The sequence below is a fragment of the Suricata suricatta genome, chromosome 13 (assembly GCF_006229205.1).
Source record: "Suricata suricatta isolate VVHF042 chromosome 13, meerkat_22Aug2017_6uvM2_HiC, whole genome shotgun sequence".
In the NCBI taxonomy this organism is placed as follows: Eukaryota; Metazoa; Chordata; class Mammalia; order Carnivora; family Herpestidae; genus Suricata; species Suricata suricatta.
The window spans coordinates 42,116,589-42,137,517 of NC_043712.1; the positions used below are offsets into that span (position 1 = coordinate 42,116,589).

Here is a 20,929-nt window from a genome sequence, read left to right on the forward strand (position 1 = left end):
TTTTTAGCCTTAACGTTTATATTCTGGGTCCTTTTCCAACCAGTGTGTCTCCTGAACTAGCTCAGTGGAACAGGCTATAGAAACAGTCTTAGAAATCATTGAAAGACTTCATTATGGAAAAATAGCAAAATTTTAGTTCCTGATTTTGAAAAACTTGGTTAATTACTTGTTTCTTTTTAAGGACCAGAATCAAGAATCTTCTATCTAAAAGTTAGTCTGTGTATTGTAACATTGACATAGCATATATCATAAAGGTGCCCTCTTGGTTTTAACTTCGTCTCGTGTATATGTTTCCAAGGCAATACGGAAAAAGGAGAACGGAATCATTTTTATTTTGACACTGTGACAGTTTGGGTAACTAATATTCCAAAGGAGGGAAATGTTTGCCTATTTTATTTCCATCATGGTCATTAAAATGATGGTCACACCGCTCCAACTGCAGTATGCCAGGTATTACATGGTTTCGTTAGAGATGTCTTAAATCCAGATGCTTTCGGTAATAAAAGCATAACTTTTGAAACCCAGATACAGAGCAGCCCGATTGGCATCATCTGTAATCTCAACAGTAAAATCTTACCTTGCAGCACTATCAGGACTCTGCTGAATTTATTATGTATATTATTTCTAACATCCAAAACTAAATACTTGATTTTTATATGTTTGTTTATTTTATGATATTACTATTAAAATTTATATTCTCTACCTGAAAAAAAAAATTGTATATAGGATTTGAACAATACATATACATACTTACATGTATGTAGTTTTAAATTATTTTACATTTCTCTTTTATTTATTTTCTTTTTCCTTTTAATTCCAGTACAGATAACGTACAGCATTATATGTTTCAGTTCTTCACTATGGTGTTCCAGTAATTGTGTATGTTCAGTGTGCATCATAAGTGTACTCTTAATCCCCCTCACCTATTCTACCCGTCCCCCTACCCTCCTCTAGTATCCATCAGTTTGTTCTCTACAGTTAAGAGTCTGTCTTTTGGTTTGTCTGGATTTTTTTGTTCATTTGTTTTGTTTCTTAAATTCCACAGATGGGTGAAATCATATGGTACTTGTCTTTCTCTGACTACTTGAGTCCACTTTTCAAGGAGCAAGGCAGATAAATGTAGATTAGCAGTTATTTTCAATAATTACAGGGAAGACATTTATTCACCTTATTGAATCTATCAATGATGTTTCAATTACAGTCAAAAGATGTGAGAAGATAGATATCCTAATGGTCATGTGATTCTCTTAGTGAATGCTCTCTTGAGGATCTATCCATAGCAAAATGAAACAAAATATATTAAAAGTTGTGGCAAAAATTATATTCAGCTTTTGCATTTTTAATAGTGTGCATGCTATAAGCTCAGAATAATACAAAACCACTTAAGGGAAACTCATTTCCAATTTGAATTGTCCAAGTCTGAAAATTAGAACTTCTTTTTATCAAAGACACAATAAGACACTTAGTACTCTTATTTTCTCAGTACCCTCTCATTTAATTATGTAATTTTATCCCTAAAAGGGACCTATACCAGATGTATGGAGGAAAACTTGAGTGTGTGACTCTCGATTTCAGCTCAGGTCATGAACCCGGGGTTGTGGGATTAAGCCCAGTATCCGGTTCCACACTGAGCATGGATCCTGTTTAAGATTCTCTCTGTCTCTAGCTCTGTCCCCCTCCCCCATTCACGTGCATGCACTCGTGCACATGCTCTCCCTCTCGCGCAGGCGCACTCTCTAAAAAATAAAAATGTTCAAAGACTTAACTTATTATCTATACTTCTGGAGATCTATCCTAGCAAATATATAAGGAGAAAGATTTACTTATGAAAGTGTTAATACAGCATTGTAAGAGTGAAAAATTGAAAATCGCCTTTATATTGTATTCGTGATATACACTACAATGCTTGATACACAGCAGATACTTGTTACATGGCAGTTGACTACCCACTGACAATACTTGGAAAGAAGTACATTTCTTACTAATAAAAAATATATATTCATTGACATTTAAAAGAACATGAGGAATAATCAAGAAGAAAATAAAAAGTTACCCATAATCTCATAATCCAATGAATAACCACCATTAATATTTGGCACCTATCCTTCTGGTCTTTTTTTCTTCTGTATATCTTTTACATAGTTTCCTGCCCCACCTCCACATATTTTAACCTCCTTTTTCCATAATACATTGTGAACACCTTTCTATGTCAACACAAATTGATAACTTTATTTGTTCTGCAAATATATTTTTAGCAACTAAAAATAAGCCATTTTGATTTACTCAGTTCTCTTTTTGGACGCTTGGTTTTCTGGCGTTTTACCATTTAAGCCAGTGCTTTAGCGCGCACATCACTAAAACTTTGTACACAATCGTGACTAATTTCCTAGGAAAAACTTACAGAGATGGGTTTGTTAAAGCCAGATCTTCAGATTAAAAAATAGTTCTTCATATCTTTTGGCATATATGACAATAGAGTTTCTTTTCCTTATGACAGGATTCAACCGGAAGCTTTGTGCTCCCGTTCCGGCAAGTCATGTACGCGCCCTATCCCACCACACATATCGACGTGGACGTCGACACTGTTAAGCAGATGCCACCATGTCACGAGCACATTTACAATCAGCGCAGATACATGAGATCTGAGCTGACGGCATTCTGGAGGGCCACTTCAGAAGACGACATGGCTCAGGACACGATCATCTATACTGACGAAAGCTTCACTCCTGATTTGTATGTAATGGTATTATTGTTAAACAGTATTATGCAATTGTATCTCTTATGAGTAAAAACAAAAAAGAGTCTGTGTTTGAAAGGACAGAACTATTACTAAGAGAATTATGCTTGAAGAAATAATTTGGTGGATAATCAGGACTTTTTAAATTAAATGTCTGTTTTTTTTAATATAATTATGTTTTGCATGGAGAGAGTAGATTTGTCCTTAAAAGTAAATGTTTAAGTATTTGTTTAACAAATATATGTTAAGGCTGTAGGCACAGTAATGGTTGCCAAGGCTAAGAGTGACCAAGTGGAGCTGCCTGTGTGGTTCCGTCGGTTAAGCCGCCACCTCTTGATCTAGGCTCGGGTTTGATCTCATGGTTTGTGGTATTGAGACCTATTCTCTGTCTGCACAGCATGGAGCCTGCTTAGGATTCTCTTTCTTCCTCTCTTTCTCTTTCCTTCTCTCTCTGCCCCTCCATGGCTCACACTCTCTCTCTTTCAAAATAAATAAACTTTAAAAAGAAAAAAGAAAGAAAAAGAATTGGTCAAAATCAGAATTCCAAGTGATGATTATGTTTTCAAGTATTGGTAATTTTGGACATGGGTAGTAGTTCTCAAAATTAATTTGTGTTTTCAGGCATTTTCTTAACTAAAGTGTTTAGTATTTTTTCCACTTTTTCTTGGTTACTTCAGAGCTTCTTTTTGGGGAATTTAGTGAACTTTAGGATAGATTACCATGTAGTATTTTTATTTTTATTTTTTTAGAGAAAGTTTGTGTGCTTTTAATGTTTCTAACTCATTTTAGCCATTTATATTTGATTGCTTCACTGATTTGACAGATGTTGACTAGCCATCTAGTCTTATTTTTGTTGATGACAAAAAAAAAAAATGTCATGAATTTTTTAAATTTGTTGACAACTCTTAAGTAAATTTTCTGAGCATAAAATGGGCCAAAAATTATACTTTCTACCATTAGATTGTGTCTTAACTTTTATATATTACAAATATATTATACTTTTTAGTTTTCTTTCAACAATATTATTTAATGTTAAGATATTTTAATTTTAACTTTTAAAAATAATACCACTCACTGCTACTACATGAAAAATCAGTCACTGGGAATAAGTCTTTTTTAACACTTGCTTCATCTGATTTACTTAGGACTAAGACAGTCAGTGAAACAGGTATATTCAGAACTCTAGACTTAAATAGTTTAGCCTTATTCTCTTTCCAAACCCAGCAAAGGGGTGCTGTTACTACTAAATTGACCACCAGTTGGACAGTCAATAATCAGGAAATGCTGATTTTTTTTTTTTAATTTCCTTCTGAATTTCATTCTTCTGTAATTTGTTGGTATACCCATTTCCTAAACTAGGAAATTTTAGGTTCTTTCCTATTTATCTATGCACACACACCTCTCTGCCATTCTTGTCAGTTCAGTGATGATCCCTACTATTTTCAGTTAAAAATTGCTTACCTTATGGTGTGTTAGATATACATTATCTGAAGTGTGCATTATGTTTTAGTTTCTCACTCGATCAGTACCAAGTAGCTAACACTGTCCTAGGGAGTTGGTTCGTGTTACTTGCCTGATGGTAATAGGTTTGTTGCAACTCAATGGTCAAGATGTTCCTTAATTCCATTTGAATGTTTTTTAGCATTCACCCTTTTACCATTTTCTTCCTGAACAGTGTATTACCAGTTATTATAACATAAAGTTAACCTTTTATTTTATTTTGGGTTTGATAGTAGTGATATGTGTTTATTTTTGTTGCTTTTATTTTTTTGACATGGCAAGAATTGGTAATCATATTTATTAATTCTCTGAGCCTCTCAATTTTTATTTATAAGGTGAGGGTACAAAAATAGATTGATAGGTTCTTACATGCCTTTGTTCAGACTGCTTATATCTTTAGGAGAAAAATAATTACATAATTACATACTGGCTTGACAAACTCCAGTAATATACAAGTGTATCCTTGAGTTAAACCGAATATGTATTTTGTATCTTCAAATGTATACCTCTAATTTTTATAAATATGTTTATATATAAAATATCATTTCTAAGAATTTTAATTTATTGACTGGAGTGCGGGATTTTGGAAAGTAGCATTGTATAGCCATTTCAATGTTCGGAATGTTTTCTTTGTAGGAATATTTTTCAAGATGTCTTACACAGAGACACTCTGGTAAAAGCCTTCCTGGATCAGGTAATGTTAAACCTGATATTGTCAAAATGAATAGTATGACATTTTATCTTTTTTAATATATACTACATTGCTTGTGCTATATACATATATATAGCACATAGAATTAAGTCACCATCTTTTTGTAGTGTCTCAGGTCTTACTAAAGTGTCTACATGATATTTCTTTTGAATTGTTAATGGGCATAGGCTGTATATTAACAATTAAAGATCCAGCATTCCCAGTTCAAATAATAAATGTTTTAATCCCAACCACTAATATATAACTCAAGGTGTTTTCTTTCAGGGAAGAGAGGATAGTTTTTATTTGCCTTAATTGGGCCAAAATGTCTTTAAAATTTAGTATACTTCTACTGAAATAATAACATCTTAATTGTCTTATTCTTTTAAAAAATAATCTGCTTAATTAACATATGAAGAAAATTACAGATTACATGGGATTTATTTCTTAACATAACAGAGCATTGTCATAATATCATTCTGGGGATCAGGCAGGAAACAGGGTCGTAGAAGTAGCTTTGAAATAATGAGGTCCTTAAGTTAACTCACAATTTTGGAACTAGGTCTATGTGGCCTGTGACATACTGCAAAGTTCAAGGATAATGCGTAGTCATGTAATTAATCCCATGCTTCTCAAGCTGAGTAAAATCATCCTATCACTACACATGTGCCCTCAACACCCCAAGAGTAGAGACAGATCTTAAAACCATAGTCTATAAGCGTGGCTCAGCTTCTGAGAGATTGAATTTTGTATAGAGATATGGGCAGAAAAAGTTAAGTAACACAACTGGAAGCAAATTACATCATGATTCTTAATAAAGTAAATAGGGATATGTTCTGAGGTAGAAATCAAAATTTGAGTCCATTTTCAAAGATAAAATAGAAAACTTGAGAAAAACATGATTGCCTCTAGATTTAGTACTTCTGGTCTGTTAGGGGCAGCAGAGGGAATGGCTGTGGAGAGCCGCTCTAATGTGTGTTGGCTGCCAGACATTATCAAAACTGTGATGGAAATATGGTGTATTAGAATTGGAGCAAATTACTTATTAAAATTCCTCAATTTCCTGTAGGTCTTTCACTTGAAGCCTGGTTTATCTCTCAGGAGTACTTTCCTGGCACAGTTTCTACTTGTCCTTCACAGAAAAGCCTTGACGCTAATAAAGTATATAGAAGATGATACGTAAGTAAAACGATGTGGAATAAAAACCTTTGTGCATTATGCTTTGTTTTGTTGCTTTTGGTCGTTTTCTATATGCTTTTATGTATTTATATGTAAAAAAATGTTTTTTCTTCATTATTTATAGGCAGAAGGGGAAAAAGCCCTTTAAGTCTCTTCGGAACCTGAAGATAGATCTTGATTTAACAGCAGAGGGCGACCTTAACATAATAATGGCTCTAGCTGAGAAAATTAAACCAGGCCTACACTCATTTATCTTTGGAAGACCTTTCTATACTAGTGTACAAGAACGAGATGTTCTAATGACTTTTTAAGTGTGTAACTTGTCAAATACATTTTGTCACCGTCGTGATTGCTGCTGAAGTAGCTCAGTGGTGTGGGAAACATCATTCCCTTGGGTCATGTCCCAGACTTCTACTCAGCAATGCAGTTAAAGTTAGTTACACTACAGTTGTCACAGATCGATCAGGGGACATCCAGTGCATCATTACAATGGATGCATCTTTTCCCAGGTGGGCTGTCTTGGGATACAGACTTATGTTTACAATTAGGGTAACTGTTCTTGCTGTCTTTTAAAGATATGATAATAGGGTATGAACTTGACCACAACAACTGTTTTTGAAACTTACATTTATGGTTTACATGTATCAAAGTGAAATCTGAGTTAGTTTTCACAGATAGAATACTAGTTGACTTTTCTTCTCTTGGTGTTCCTTGGTAAGATTACTGCAATACTTTTATAATCACCTGAAAATTAGAGCATCTGAATCATTTCAGTTCCACAAAAGGAAGTTAGTTGGAACATAGGTTAAGTTTTAGAAAGAATGTATTGATCAAGCAGATGTTTAATTCAAATAAGTTATTAGATCCTCCTTTGTAGACTCGGTAGTCCTTAGGGTTCAGTCTGTGTGGTAACATCACGCAGTACGTATAGTCCCGATTGTGGTGAATCAATCAGGGTATTTGTGTATGTGTGTGTTTGTGTGTGTTTGTTGAGCTCTGTCAAAGACTATTATAATAGAGGAAATTGGATTTTATGTTTTAGTAGTTATGCCAACTATTTAAATTAATTTTTATTATTTTTGAGCCAAATTGAAATGTGTACCTCCTGTGCCTTTTTTTTTTTTTCTTGGAAAATATAATTACTTGGAAGAAGTTCAGATTACACTAGTCAGTCATTTTTATCTTGTTTTCCTCCTGCATAGTCTTACCCTGATTTGGCAATTGTAACTCCAAGATTATGAAATGTATGGAGAATATACTAACTAGGCAGACCCTTTTTCAGGAACAGAGAACAATATCTTGTCCTTTTCCTTCTCAAATTTCTGTCCTTGCTTTTGAGGCTGTTGCCATGTCTCTTTGCCTCTGCATCATGGGAGGAAAGCAGGAGAAACTTTACTGATGTGCTATTTTACTAGGTGCTACTTTGGCAGAACTAAGTGGTCAATTTCTTTTGTTTCCTTAATGTGTTTGGACCATTGTGCCAGCTGTAAAATGACTGATTAATATAATTCTGTGCTAGAACAGTTTTGACATAACAGTATATACAAGCCTAAAAATTATTTTTATTTAAACCTGTGGATGTTACACAAAAGGGAAAAATATTTATAAGAAAGGGATAAAAGTGACAGAGCCCCTCTGCCATTGCTCACCAAGTTGAACCAAAAGCAACATGTTCTGTTCTGAAAGGTCCTAATTGCCTTTCACATCACTAATAAGAAAGGTGTAGACATCTTGATTTTTAGACACAAATGGAACAAGATGACTGGTGCTCTGCGGCACACTTGTGAAAAAATACCACCTGATTGTACCCCTTACTCAGTGCTTCTAATGTGACTGATTATTAAAGAGTGCTGACTGATTATTTTCTTTTACTGGTTTATTGTACTGTTATATAGAATGCAAGTTGTACAGTGAAGTAAATTATTAAAGCATGTATAAACGTTGTTATAGATCTTTTCTCCTAGATGGAGAATTTTGAATAAACTGTCTTTGAAATGTTGTGTCCAACATTTATTTGTTCAGAAAAGCAGTATTATGACCATGAAAGACTAATTGGTTTCCTGTTCAAGTGACAGTCTGTGTTACATCTAAATTGTTTTTTTTTTAATTGTTTGCACTTTTGAAAGAAAAGGTATTTGAAGGTTCTATATAATGCTGGGATCTTATGTTGTTTTTATTTTTTTTAACTTTCCTCTTATCTCCCAGGATTGAATTTTGATTTTTAAAGTTATGTATTAATATTTCAAATGTAAAGTAATGCCTGAGTAAATTTTTTTTTTTAATTTTTAAATTTTTTTCAAAGCTGAAGTTATTTCTTCCAGGTGTCTGAAATGAAAACACAAGGAATCTAAACCCTATAATCTGGAAGACAAATAAGATTGACATTTTAATTCAAGGGGAAAAAAAGGATTTCATAAATAGTTGAGCTGAAAGTTTTCTTTAAAAGAAGGCTGATTCATTGCATGCTAAGATTCTCGAAGAAGAATCGTCAAGTTCATAGAATGCTGTAAAGTAAAAACGAGACCGTGACTCCTGAGGTCTATTTCTGTAATGCTGCAGGTTGAACAGAAGGGTGGTGATGGTTACTCTTAGCAAGCATGTCTTGGTTTGGAAGTGGAATTGCACAGTTGATGTTTCTCCTGTGGTCTGCAGGGTGTGGCTTAAAGCCCCAGAACCACCCCTGTTAATATGCACACCCACTGGACTTTCGCAGTGTGTCGTCACAACACTATGAGGCAGCTATTATTATTTACACTTTACAAATGAGGAAACCAAATCTCAAGGAACTAGAACGTGCAGCCCATGGTCGTCAGCTGGTCAGGTTGGATTTCATCCTCAGCAGTACATGTTGCCGTGCAGCACAGCACCTAATGCAGTTCCTCCATGCAGTAGGTACTCAGTGTGGCCGAACTGAAGGGCAGGGAAGGAAGCAAGTACTATCAGCATCCTAGTCCTCCGCGGTGCCCAAGAGTCATTCCCTGCTGGGTTGCTTGGAAAAGTTACTTAACCTCCCTGAGGCTCATTTTTTTCTTTTAATTTGAAATTGAGGCCATGATGATACCTCATGATTATTAAAAGATTTAATGAGACTGTCTAAGGGGCTTAGGTCTGTACCTGACCGGAGCTTCATACCTGCTTTTTTATCTAATCTGAAAATCTCCACCTTTTTATTACCTTATTAATCACGTTTTAGAACATTTATACTTAATGTGATTTTTCATATGGTTTAGGTTAAATCATCTTGTTTTGGGTTTTGTTCCATTTGTTCTTTGTTTCTTTTTGTTTTCTTTTGTGTTAAGTATTTTTTATTATTCCATTTTATCTCTTGTAGGCTTATTGTAACTCTTTGCTTTTCAGTGATTGCTAATGTATTCTAACCTATACATACACATATATATGAATGTATATGAGATCTATACATTGTGTAGTATATATACATTTTTAACTTCTCAGTCTGTATTCAAGTAATATACTACTCAGCATACAGTTTAAGAACTTTACAGTAGTATAATTCCATTTCTCCCTTCTCTCCTTTGGTGTTATTGTGGCCTCACATTTTACTTCTACATATGCTCTAAGCTCCATGCTTTATTGTTACTATTTTTACTTAATTATCTTTTAAAAAGATTTAAGTATAAATATTCTAAGTTAAAAAGTAGAAAATGTCAAATTGGATAAAAAGAAAAAAAAACAAGACCCCACTATATGCTCCAACAAGACACACCTTTTAAAAAAAAGTTTTTAATGTTATTTCTGAGAGAAACAGTATGAGTGGGGGAGGGGCAGAGAGAGAAGAAGACACAGAATCTGTAGCAGGCTCCAGGCTCTGAGCTGTCAGCACAGAGCCCAATGCAGGGCTTGAACCCACAAACCATGAGATCATGACCTGAGCCAAAGTCAGTTGGTCAACTGACTGAGCCACCCAGGTGCCCCCCAAAAAGACACATCTTAAAAATAAAGGACAGATTAAAAGTAAAAGGATTGAAAAAGATAACACCATATGAATACTAATCAAAAGAAAGCAGGAGTGACTAATTAGTATCAGAAAAGCATATTTAGAGCAAAGAATATTACCAGAGAGAAAGAATATTTTGTAATGCTAAAGGAGTCAGTTCAGCAAGAGGACATAACAGCTAGTTTACCTAGTAACAGCTTCAAAATACACAAAGCAAGAATTGTAAGGAGAAGTAAACAAATCTAAAAGATAGCTAGAGACTTAAAGAGTCCTTTCTCAACATTTGATGGAACAAGAAGACATTTTAGAACTAGATTGTGCATAGACTCAATTTTAATGGAAGACTTTAGAGAAAAAATATCTATATCCAAATCAGGATATAAAGACTTGAATAAAACTGTCAACCAACTTGATGTGACATTTATAGAACACAGCTGTACTCAACAACAGTAGATTATACATCATTTTCAAGAGCACATGGAACACCGAGATAGACCATATTCTGTGCCATTAAGCAAGTCTCAGTATATTAAAAAGATTCAGGTCATACAAAGTATGTTCTCTGACCATAACGGAATCACTACTTGGAAACTAGCATTTGTAATAAAAGATTAGATGATCTCTAAATTGTGTGTGTTGGGGGGACAAGAGGAAATGGATTGGAAAGCAGAAAGGGAGCTATCAGAATGTTATGGAATGGTTTTTATGAATAGTGGAACTCAGACAAGCTTTGTTGGAGAAGATCTATACAATGTATATGCCTGACATAGATCTTGTAGCCAGAACATAAAAAGAAAACTACTTTTCATTATGAAGAAGTCAACTCAATTTTTTTAATGGCCAAAAGGTTTAAACAGATATTTCACACTAACACATGAAAGGCCCATCATTACCTAAAATCATGCCCAATATTAATCATCAGGGAATGAAAATTAAAACTAGCATAGCGAAAGCTTGATAATTATTAGTGAGGCTGTAGAGCAACTGAAATTCTCATATAAAGTGTTAAAACCACTTTTGACTATTTTTGAGCAGTCTTGTGAAGTTCAATACATACTTGCCATACAATCGAGCAATTTCACTCCTAAATACTTCCCCAAGAGAAATGAAAACACTTCCACAAAAATAATTGCGCACAACTATTCATAGAAGCTATATTCATAAAAGTACCAAAATGGAAACAGCCCAGATGCCCATCAATGAAGGAATGGATAAACAAATTATAATATATTTTTAACATAGAATAAATACACTGGAGTAAAAAGGAATGAACTGCTGAAGTACATAACAAAATCTCAAAAACAGCACACTGAGCAGAAACATACATTGTAGGATCTATGCTACGTGAAACTAAGAGCAAATGTCTGCTCTAGTTTGCATCTTAGGACCTCCCTAGTCCCAGCCTGAGAGTACTTATTGTATAATTCCATTAATGTGAACTTCAACAACAGGCAAAACTAATCTATTGTGACTTGGACCAAGAGTGGATGGTATTTACTGCAAAGGGCGCAAGGGAACTTTTGGGAGTGACGAAAATGTTCACTATCTTGATTGGGGTTGATGGTTAAATAGGTGTGAACATTTATCAAAATCTAATAAACTTAAAAAAATAGAACTCATCCTGCCTTGAATGTCTCCCCACTTCAACCCATTCTTCACTCTGATAACAGCATGATCCTTGTACAAACTCATGGTCACTTCTGTTTAACAACCCTGCATCATCTACAAAATCAAATCCGAAATCTTTGCAACAGACTTTCTGTTCAACTCTAACCTAACTTTTTACTTGCTAATGCATTCTCTTTTGTTGGATCTGTAACACTATTCCTTTGCATCTCTGTCTCCATGGCTGGGCTAGAGAACAAAAACTCTTTTTCATTTTTGTATCTCAATGCATAGCATGGTATCAGGCATGGCATGCTTCCCCCAAAAAACATAAGCTAAATAAATATAATGAGTATATTACATATGATTTTCTTTGCCATCTCCAAAAGAATCTGTCCCTGCAAATTAAGGAAACTGCTCTTTATATAATCAGAAACATTTTCCCCCAGAAAGACCTGCATTAAAATTGAGCCTATGCTAGGGCACCTGGCTTGCTCAGTTGGTTAAACATCCAACTTTGGCTTGGGTCATAATCTCATCGTTCATGAATTTGAGCCCAGCATCGGGCTCTGTGCTGATGGCTCAGAGCCTGTAACCTGCTTTGGATTCTGTCTTCCTCTCTCTGCTCCTCGCCTGCTCAAGCTCTGTCTCTCTGTTTCTCAAAAATAAATGTTAAAAAAAAAAAGGCTAAAATTCAGCCTATGCACAATGTAGTTCTAAAATTTCAAAGACCTTAAGGATTTTCAATTTTTTCAAAGTAGTAATACCCTGTCATTTGCTCTTGCTGCAGTTGTGCCTCACTATCTCATTTCTTGCTGAAATGTTCTTTTTTAATTAATAGCTTGATAAACAGCTAAGCCGTTTTCATCAGACCAATTAGGACGATGGTAAGTATCCATCTGTGGAGTGTGGACATTCAAGAAATCTGATCCATTATTTAGAAATCATTCCTGAGCTCAGAGTTGGATCAAACTGGCACCTTCTGGCATTTGCTTGTGGGTGGGGAATATGGAATGCTTTGAAAGCTGAATGGATTTGTCAAGTTTTAAAACTCCCTTATGGTTAGAGGAAAACAACATTCATTGTTTAAAAACACCATTGTTTGTTTTTTCTGCTTTTCTGTCCTGTGGAGCCTGAATCTGCAAAAACACGCCCAGAATTTTGCTTCATGTACATCTCCAAATCTGTTTCTGGAGACGTTAATGATGTGGAAACCTTTTTATTGTGTGATTATTTAGAACATTCAGGACAAATTGAAAAAGGCCATTTTCATGCTCATACTGTATTTTATGGAGAAAGACTAGATTTTGTTATTCCAAGCAGAGTAGTGAGGATTGTGGATCCTGGAGCTTAGACATCTAAGACTCAAGTCCCTATTTTTCTACTTCATGACTGTAATCTTGGACAAGGTATTTAGCCCCTCTGTCCTGCTTCAACATCCTCATCTATTCAATAGGCAAGAGAATAGGTCCAGGGCAGCCACTGATAATGCTGTCACAATAGATTAGTTTTGCCTGTTGCAGAGTTTCATGTGAATGGAATTCTATAGCAAGCAAGTACTTTCAGGCTGGGACTAGGGGGATCCTAAGATGCAAACTGGAACAGACATTTGCTCTCAGTTGTTTGAAGAATAGGTGGGTTAAAAGATGCAGAATGCCTGGAAGGTCAGTGGGCACAGAGTAAGTAATCCATAAAATCGAATTACAGCTGTTACCTTCATTATCCTCATCATTAAGGAACTGAATGTAGAGTGCCCATATCTGATTATTAAACTGCAACTTACAGCATGATTCCAGAAGATACCACTTCAGTAGCAACATTTTTTTATTAGTGTGAACCCAGTACTACCTTATTGCACAGAACAGAGAGCATTGCCTGAGGAGAAAGTCAGTCGAGAACATGAAAGAGTGCGTGTGAGGTACTATCCAGAAACCTCATCCTGTTTTTCAACTCTGTCCACCCCATTGCCACTGCCACTGTCAGGACCTCTCATTTCCCATTCACATTAACTCAACAGCTTCCTCCCTTCTGGTCTTTTCACGCAAACCCCACCCTCCTCGATCAATCCATTTTCACCACAGAAAACAGAGTGATCTTTCTAATAGAATCTCTTCCTTGTTCTCATTCACTTGCTTAAAAAAAAAAACCCTCAGCAACAGCCTTGGACACCATATAAGCCCACACTCCATGGTGAAGCACAGAGACCTTTGGGATCTGACCCAGTGAACTCCTCCACCCTTTGCTCTCACCACTCATGCTCTCTTCTTCCTCCGAGGAGCTCTTTGTAGTTCCCCAACCTCCTCGCTTCTGTTGTTGACTGGTGCACATGCTGCTCTCGCTGCCAGGCATATGCATGTCTTCCCCCAGATGAACTTTACTTGCCAGTCTGGATTCACCTCAAACTGAGATCATGTCTGTGCACCAGCTCATTCCCAATCACCTGGCATGTAGTATATGTGTTGAACTAATTACCTTCCATTCAGAAGTTTTGTAGGTCTCTCTGCTTGGAGTTCTAGCATGGCACTGAAGTCATTATTATGCATCATTATTATGGATTTGTTTGTCTCCCATCATATGGAGCTTAACAAGGCTGGTCCTTGTCTTCTGCATCCTTGCATCCCCAGCTTCTAGCATAGTGCCTGCCATGAAGCAGGAACTTAGTAAGTTCTAAAAGAATGAATAGTATTCACATACCATCAATCTCAAGTTTAAAGTTCATTCCAATTCTGAAGCAAGGGGATGTATGTACCCCCTTGACCGTTCTTGGATATTATCCTAACAATACTACTGACATTTTAAGTAAAAGTTTGCATGTTTGTGCATTTTTCTGAGTAGTGGGTCCATAGCCTCAATCATTCTCAACAGGGTTTCTGATTCCCCTAAAAGTTAAGGACATATGTCCTTGGGGCACCTGGGTGGCTTAGTCAGGTAAGTGTCTGACTTCAGCTCAGGTCATGATCTCTGGGTTTCTGAGTTTGGGCCCCACATTGGGCTCTCTGCTGTGGGCGTGGAGCCACCTTTGGATCCTCTGTCTCCCTCTCTCTCTGCCCCTCCCCTGTTCTCATGCACTCTATCTCTCAAAAATAAACAGTTAAAAAAGAAATATTTATAAAAAGAATACATGTCCTTAAGAGTTGTTTTTAAAGACCGGTTGTGAAATACCAAGTTTGCAGGTAGTTTGATGAGTCAGCCCATCTGACTCCAATGAGGTAGAGCGTTTGTGCCCTACACACTGCCTCCAGCAGTCTCTCTGCTGCTGGACTGTGTGGTGGTTCCAAACGACTGCAGTGGGTGTTTTCCTGGATAAATATCCATTTGTGGTGTCCCCTCCTACACACACCTGTAGGAGCAGTTTGAGACTCATTTGCATGGCGTTCTTGGTTCTAGGAGCATCAAGCATTTCAGCCCCTGGGACCAGAAGCACTATGTTTTAACCCAGCATTCAGTGTGTAGAGGCTGTTCTGTTCAAAGCTAGAACCTTCTTTGATCCACTTTGACTGGACATTTTCTCAGGCTTCCATCAAGAGATTGGCAGTGTATTCTGACCCAGATGCACACAAACAAGAGACAAGAGCTTCTCTAAGAAGCTAAGAAAAAGCACATTTTAAAAATAACTTGAGCAAATGAATTCATCCTGGCAAAAGCAAACTCGCTCTGTAAAATAAACTTCTTTAGAGTTTCTCAACAGCAGGTCCTGAAAACGTAAACAACCCCGGGGTCCACATGAGCTGAACCACTCACTGAACAGAAAATTTCTGGTCCAAATTCTGTCAAAATAAAGAACACCTTATAAAACTAGGAATCCATGACCATCATGTGAGAATGAGATGAAGAGGGGTGTGGGGATGACCCAGCCCAAGGACAGTGAGAAAGTCTTATGATTAGATCCTCAAGATGCTGGCTTTCCAAGTCCAAACCTAAAGTAGTGATGACGGACAGGGGGCTACAGCTCATGACTCAGGCCCCTGCCTTCCCTGGGGAAAACCAGAGTCTGCCCACTCTCATGAAGTCAGAGGCATCCCCAAGAGTTTTACCATGTGTTTTGTTTACAAGGTAATGGGTCCATTAAAACTGTAATAGTATGCTTAGTTAGCCAAAGGATCCCTTGCCCTTATAATAACTTCATGCCCATCCATAGTTTTTGAGCATAATATGTTCTTTCTGATGAGACCCATACTGTTCTAATGAACTTAAGCTGAGTTTATCTGCACAAGAATAATACTTGTTATAAATAATAAATAGAGTGATTATAATTTTATATATGTGTAGCTCTCCTTCAAAACAAAGTATTTTCTCATTGCATGGTTGTAGTCTACTCTTTTCTATATGGGGAGCACTGTGCTATAATCCATATCTTAGAACTTGGAGAAATTCAGAAAAAAAAGGCACCAGGATCATTGTTAAAGACTAGAAAATGCAGTCTATGGAAAAACATTTTTAAAAAGTTGCTATTATTTAGTTGCAAAGATGTGGGAAATGTGATAAACCTGAATATTCTATTTCAGGTGTACAAAAGATCATGGTCAGATCAGCAGCATTTACTGAGTAATGGTGATGTGACAGGTGCTTGATGAGCAATTTCTCAGGCAAGCAACCCTCACAACAATCTCATAAAATGAACATCCCCATGTACATGAGGAGGACACTGATGCCTAGGTTAAATGATTGTCCAGACATGATAGACATTTTTCACAAATATTCTGCTTTTCTCTCTCTTTTCTCATCTGGAAGTTAAATTGTACTTTCTCTTTCGGTGGAACCCAGTCATGACCACACAACTTTCTTCAGCCAATATAATTTAAGCCAGTGTTGTTTTCAGACAGAAGGCTGGAGAGCTTTGCCCTCTTTTACTCTACCGCAGTGACTATTAACATTCTTGAATGTGGCAGCTCCACAGCCTTGGTCCTTCAGTGGGAGATATAGGAGCAGAGCCCCCTTACCCAACCCCATCAGCCCAAGATGAATGTGTTGCACAAGCATAACATTAACCTTTGCAGTTTTAAGCCACTGAATTCACAGAATTTTTTATGTAGCAAAACCTGACAATATGAAGTCACCCAGCTGACTGGAACTTGACCTGCCTCTATTACCCACAGCTTATTCTGAACTAACATGCTGTGCTGCCTTCCAGGTAGAGAATGATGGCTAGGTATTATTCTACCTAGTTTGAGGAGCAGGAAAAAAATGGTCATTATCTCTAGTGACAGGAATTGAGATTCCCCAGGGAGGCAGTCAAGACATAAATAGATAGAAGTGAGGAAGATCAGAGGAATTTCCATTGAAGATTTACTCAGAAGAGAAAAACAGTTAATGTTTTGATGTATTTCCTTCTGCGAAATTTAATGAACCCTTTGCATATATTTTCTCAAAGAGTCCTACTTAAGGGAACATTTTTTAGAGTTCCTGGCTTGGAATTGTGTACTCTGCTTCAGGGCCTCTCTCTCATTCAGCTTATTTTCCTGCAGAACTCACACCAGTAACCTCCTCGCGGTGGGCTTCATTTCCAGCTTCCAGGAACCCAAATATTGCTTTTGCTTCCCCCCAAATCAGAGCCTGAGGCAAGGACTTGAGTGCAATTAGTTTATCTAGTCCAGGAAGCAGGAATGAGAACAGGATGAAAGGGACAAGAAGGAAGAAAAGCCAATATAAGAATGAAATGTCAACTGGCCACTTGGGGCTTGGGTCTCTAAGTCATGTAAAAAATGCCTTCCATAATTGTCCATCTCAAGGATAAGAGGACAGAGCATTTATTCACTGGCTCACTGGCTCTCATCTGCTGATGGTTGTCCCCAGGGGCCTTAACTAGTCTCCTTGCAGTACAGATACTGGGCTTATTCCTGGGCTGAGCAAGTTTCTGCAGCTGTGGAAAGTCTTGAGGCAGACAGTGAAATTACACCTGATGTGTGCTGGAGATCTGGGAAACCAGCCACTCTAAAGGCACTAGAACCAAGGGCACTATGAATGCTTTCTATACCAAACTCCATCCTTAAACACTAATCTCAGTTCTTACAGAGCTGATGAATGCAAGATGATGACAAATGGGGACTGAGAACATGATAGGCAGCCTGTGTGAGACTTGTACAGGTTTCCCAATTTCTAAAAGGGAGCTAATCATACCACGGTCATTGTAAGTATTTGGTCATTGTAAGTATTTGGTGAGCTAACATCTGAAAATGCCCATTCTAGGTGCTTGATCAATATGAGTTCCCTGCCATCCATCTCTAGTAAATGCTGTAGGGCTATGCAAGCCACTGAGGCAAAGGTCTTGAGGGTCCTTCCAACTCTTCACTTGTGCTTTCTTTTGATTTTTAATACTGACTCTGCCGACAGTTTGAGCAGCTTCAAATGGAAACCTATGGAAACCTGGTTTAGCATCTGCTGAGATCAAGAGATGAACACAGGAATGCAACAAGACAAGGAAAAGGGATGAAAGTGCAATGTAATTTTACAGAAAAGGAGAATTGTTCTTTTACGACATTGGGTAGAAACCGTTGTAAATCCTCTTTGGTACAAAGTAACAAAGGAGGGAAGAGAAAGAAAGGAAGAAGGAAAGAGGGAGGGATATAGGGATGGGATGAAAAAGAATAAATAAAAAAAGGAAATTATCCATTCATCTCTATAAAGACTCTACCTTAGCAGCAAGATTTGGGAAAAACTTTGACTCAAACTTTTCTAAAAACCTTTCAGATGTTTTTCCCCAGAAAAGCATCATCAAGGCAATTCAACACCCAAGGCTTTCGTGTCACTGGACATGAAACACTATCATTATCTGAAACTGGCTGGAGGCCATTTAGAAATCAATAATTATTCAGCCCAAGGGGCCTTCCAAATGGTGAAGTAGCATCTTAGGAGGAAATTAATATTGAGCAGTGTATCAAATCTAATTGGAATATTGAGGAAATGGGGTCTTGGGTAGGTAAAACAGCTAGAAGCTAAAGCAGGGCAGAAGGAGTGGTCCCCTCATTTCTGTGTCTTGACTCAATTAGGATGTGAAAAGGATAATCTTGTTTCTTTTTTTAGGCCAGGAAGGGTTGGTTTGGAGAGTCTCCTTGTTCATTAATAGCCACCTTCACTTGGACAATGGAACAGTTTACTTCTTTCATTTCTTTCCACAGATATTCAAGGAGAGTTGGGGAGGCACTAAGACTTTTCTTGGTTTTCCATACCTGGCAGTCAGGGGTTAATGACTGATCTATTGGCCATAATAGTGGGCATTGATCACAAAGACAGTAAAGCTGTGTTTTATTCCTATTTCAAGAGAAAGTTCATATGAGATCCTTTTTATTTTCCTTTTCAGAAGGGGGAAGGGGCATAAATAAGCTGGAAATCTCTTCTCTGTCTTCCTACCCCTTTCTGTATGAATCACTTTGAGAACACTTCTCAGACCCATTGAGCACACAGTAGTCTGATTTCCCCATTTTAGAAAGATGTTGAAGTCGCACTCTTAGATTGATTTTTGGGAGATACAGACAATGGTGTCTTTACACGAGACTACCTCTGATTCTCCTGGCAACTAACTCTCCTTGGATCATATCTAGTGACTTGTTTTAGGACAGTTCCTAGGAGAGAATTCTTCTCCATTATTCAGAACACTGAGGCAGACCACAAGTGTACTACACGTGGCTTGTGTCAAGCTCAAACGAAAACATTATGTTTCTCTCCTGAGAAAAGTCACTTGTCAAAGATTCAAATGATTTAAAAAACAAACAACCCCCTCCCAGAAAAACCACAGTCTGGTAGGGAGATCTGAAGGGACATTGGATCACTATGAAAAATACAAAGAGATCCAAAGAGCAGGAGGAAAGATCCCAATTTCACTTAAATAAAATTAATTTAGGAAAGAGCATTCACTTCACTCCTATAGAACAGAAGGCAGGCAATTGTCCATAATGATTCCAACCTGCACCCTCTTGTTTAGCTGCACTGATACAACTTTGAGCAGTGTCACAGGTCTTTCCCAGCCCTCAAACTCTGTGACCTTTGCATGCCTCAGTTCCACTTCTGCAAAATGGGATTGATGTAATATGCATTTTAGAGGAAATGATTATAGCCATCTAGTGTCATCATAAATGGTAAGAATTATGCTAGCAGGAAACATGCATTAAGATGACATGTGGAGTCTTATCATGGTTTAAAATTACTTAAAAATTTATATATATGTACCATATATATATAAATTTATATAAATGTCTTTATATATACCATATATATTTCTATAATATGCATATCTTTTGTACACACATCTGCTTTGTCTAAACTGCATTTCAGTGCTTAGGATGAGCCACGCACGTTCATTTTCAGGACCCAGAGATGCCTCATAAAACATTGAAACAGAATCTCCAGGATTATGACTAGTCAAGCTTTTGAAAGCAAAATCTAAGTAAGGAGGAAGTGTGTGTGCCCTGCTTTTGAAGATTTGGTAAGTAGACACTTAGTTGTGTTAACTCTCATTGCTTGGTATGAAAAGAAGGACTCTGAGAAAGCCTGCTATTTGTTAATAACCTGCCTGTAATAATTATGGTTAGCACACAATGACACTGGGTAATCAGACTTCCAAAATTAATAGAAGACCCTCTCACAAATCTTATTTGAGTGAGCACTACTCCCCAGAGCAATATGGGTGTGAGTCTAGGTCTGTCAATGACCATGCAAGTCATTGCCTCCACTTTACTCTATTGCAATGTGTTATGATGTTACTATGGTGACACTATTATGATATCCCTTTGCTCTTTTGGTGCCCTCTCAGTGGAAGCCATAATGAGGTGGTTTGGCAACAGAATCTTTTTGGGATTTTTCTCCTACACCATTGAAGACCAGCATGGCTTTCCTCTTACAAGAAATGCATAAAGCATGAACCGAAAATGATAGAAAGTAATTTGCACTGACTGAGGCAAAGAATGTGAATGTTATTAATTCTACATCAAACTACCCAGAAATATTCTTGTTTCCAGTTCTAGGAGATGAGATCCCAAGGGATAGTGAGGCGTCTAGATTTAGTGCGGAATGTAACACGTGCTGAGGGCTAGGGTCTCTTACTCTCATGAGGGAGGGGCTATGTGAGGGTGATGTGAGAACTATGTGCTGGAAAGAAACTATGTGCTCCCAGAACAAGAAATGTGCTAAGCACATTACATGCATCCCTTCAGTGAATCACTACAACCACCTATATTACTCACCCCATTTTATAAAATGAGGTAACAGACACAGCTAATACGGGCCCTTCCGACTCTGAAGCCCATTCTCCTAATTACCATGCCATACC

The 20,929-nt window shown here is 37.2% G+C and overlaps 1 protein-coding gene across 7 annotated transcripts in view; it reads left to right on the top strand.

Moving 5' to 3' along the window:
* Positions 1-8,102, top strand: part of C9orf72 (C9orf72-SMCR8 complex subunit) — a 24,686-nt gene extending 16,584 nt beyond the window's left edge. For all 7 annotated transcript variants that reach the window (XM_029920482.1, XM_029920478.1, XM_029920484.1 and 4 more), the window contains 4 exons: positions 2,498-2,733; positions 4,874-4,931; positions 5,998-6,107; positions 6,232-8,102. In XM_029920482.1, the coding sequence (XP_029776342.1) occupies positions 2,498-2,733; positions 4,874-4,931; positions 5,998-6,107; positions 6,232-6,418 (591 nt within the window). In that variant the 3' untranslated portion in view covers positions 6,419-8,102. The remainder of the gene's footprint in view (positions 1-2,497; positions 2,734-4,873; positions 4,932-5,997; positions 6,108-6,231) is intronic.
* The last annotated feature ends 12,827 nt before the right edge of the window (positions 8,103-20,929 follow it).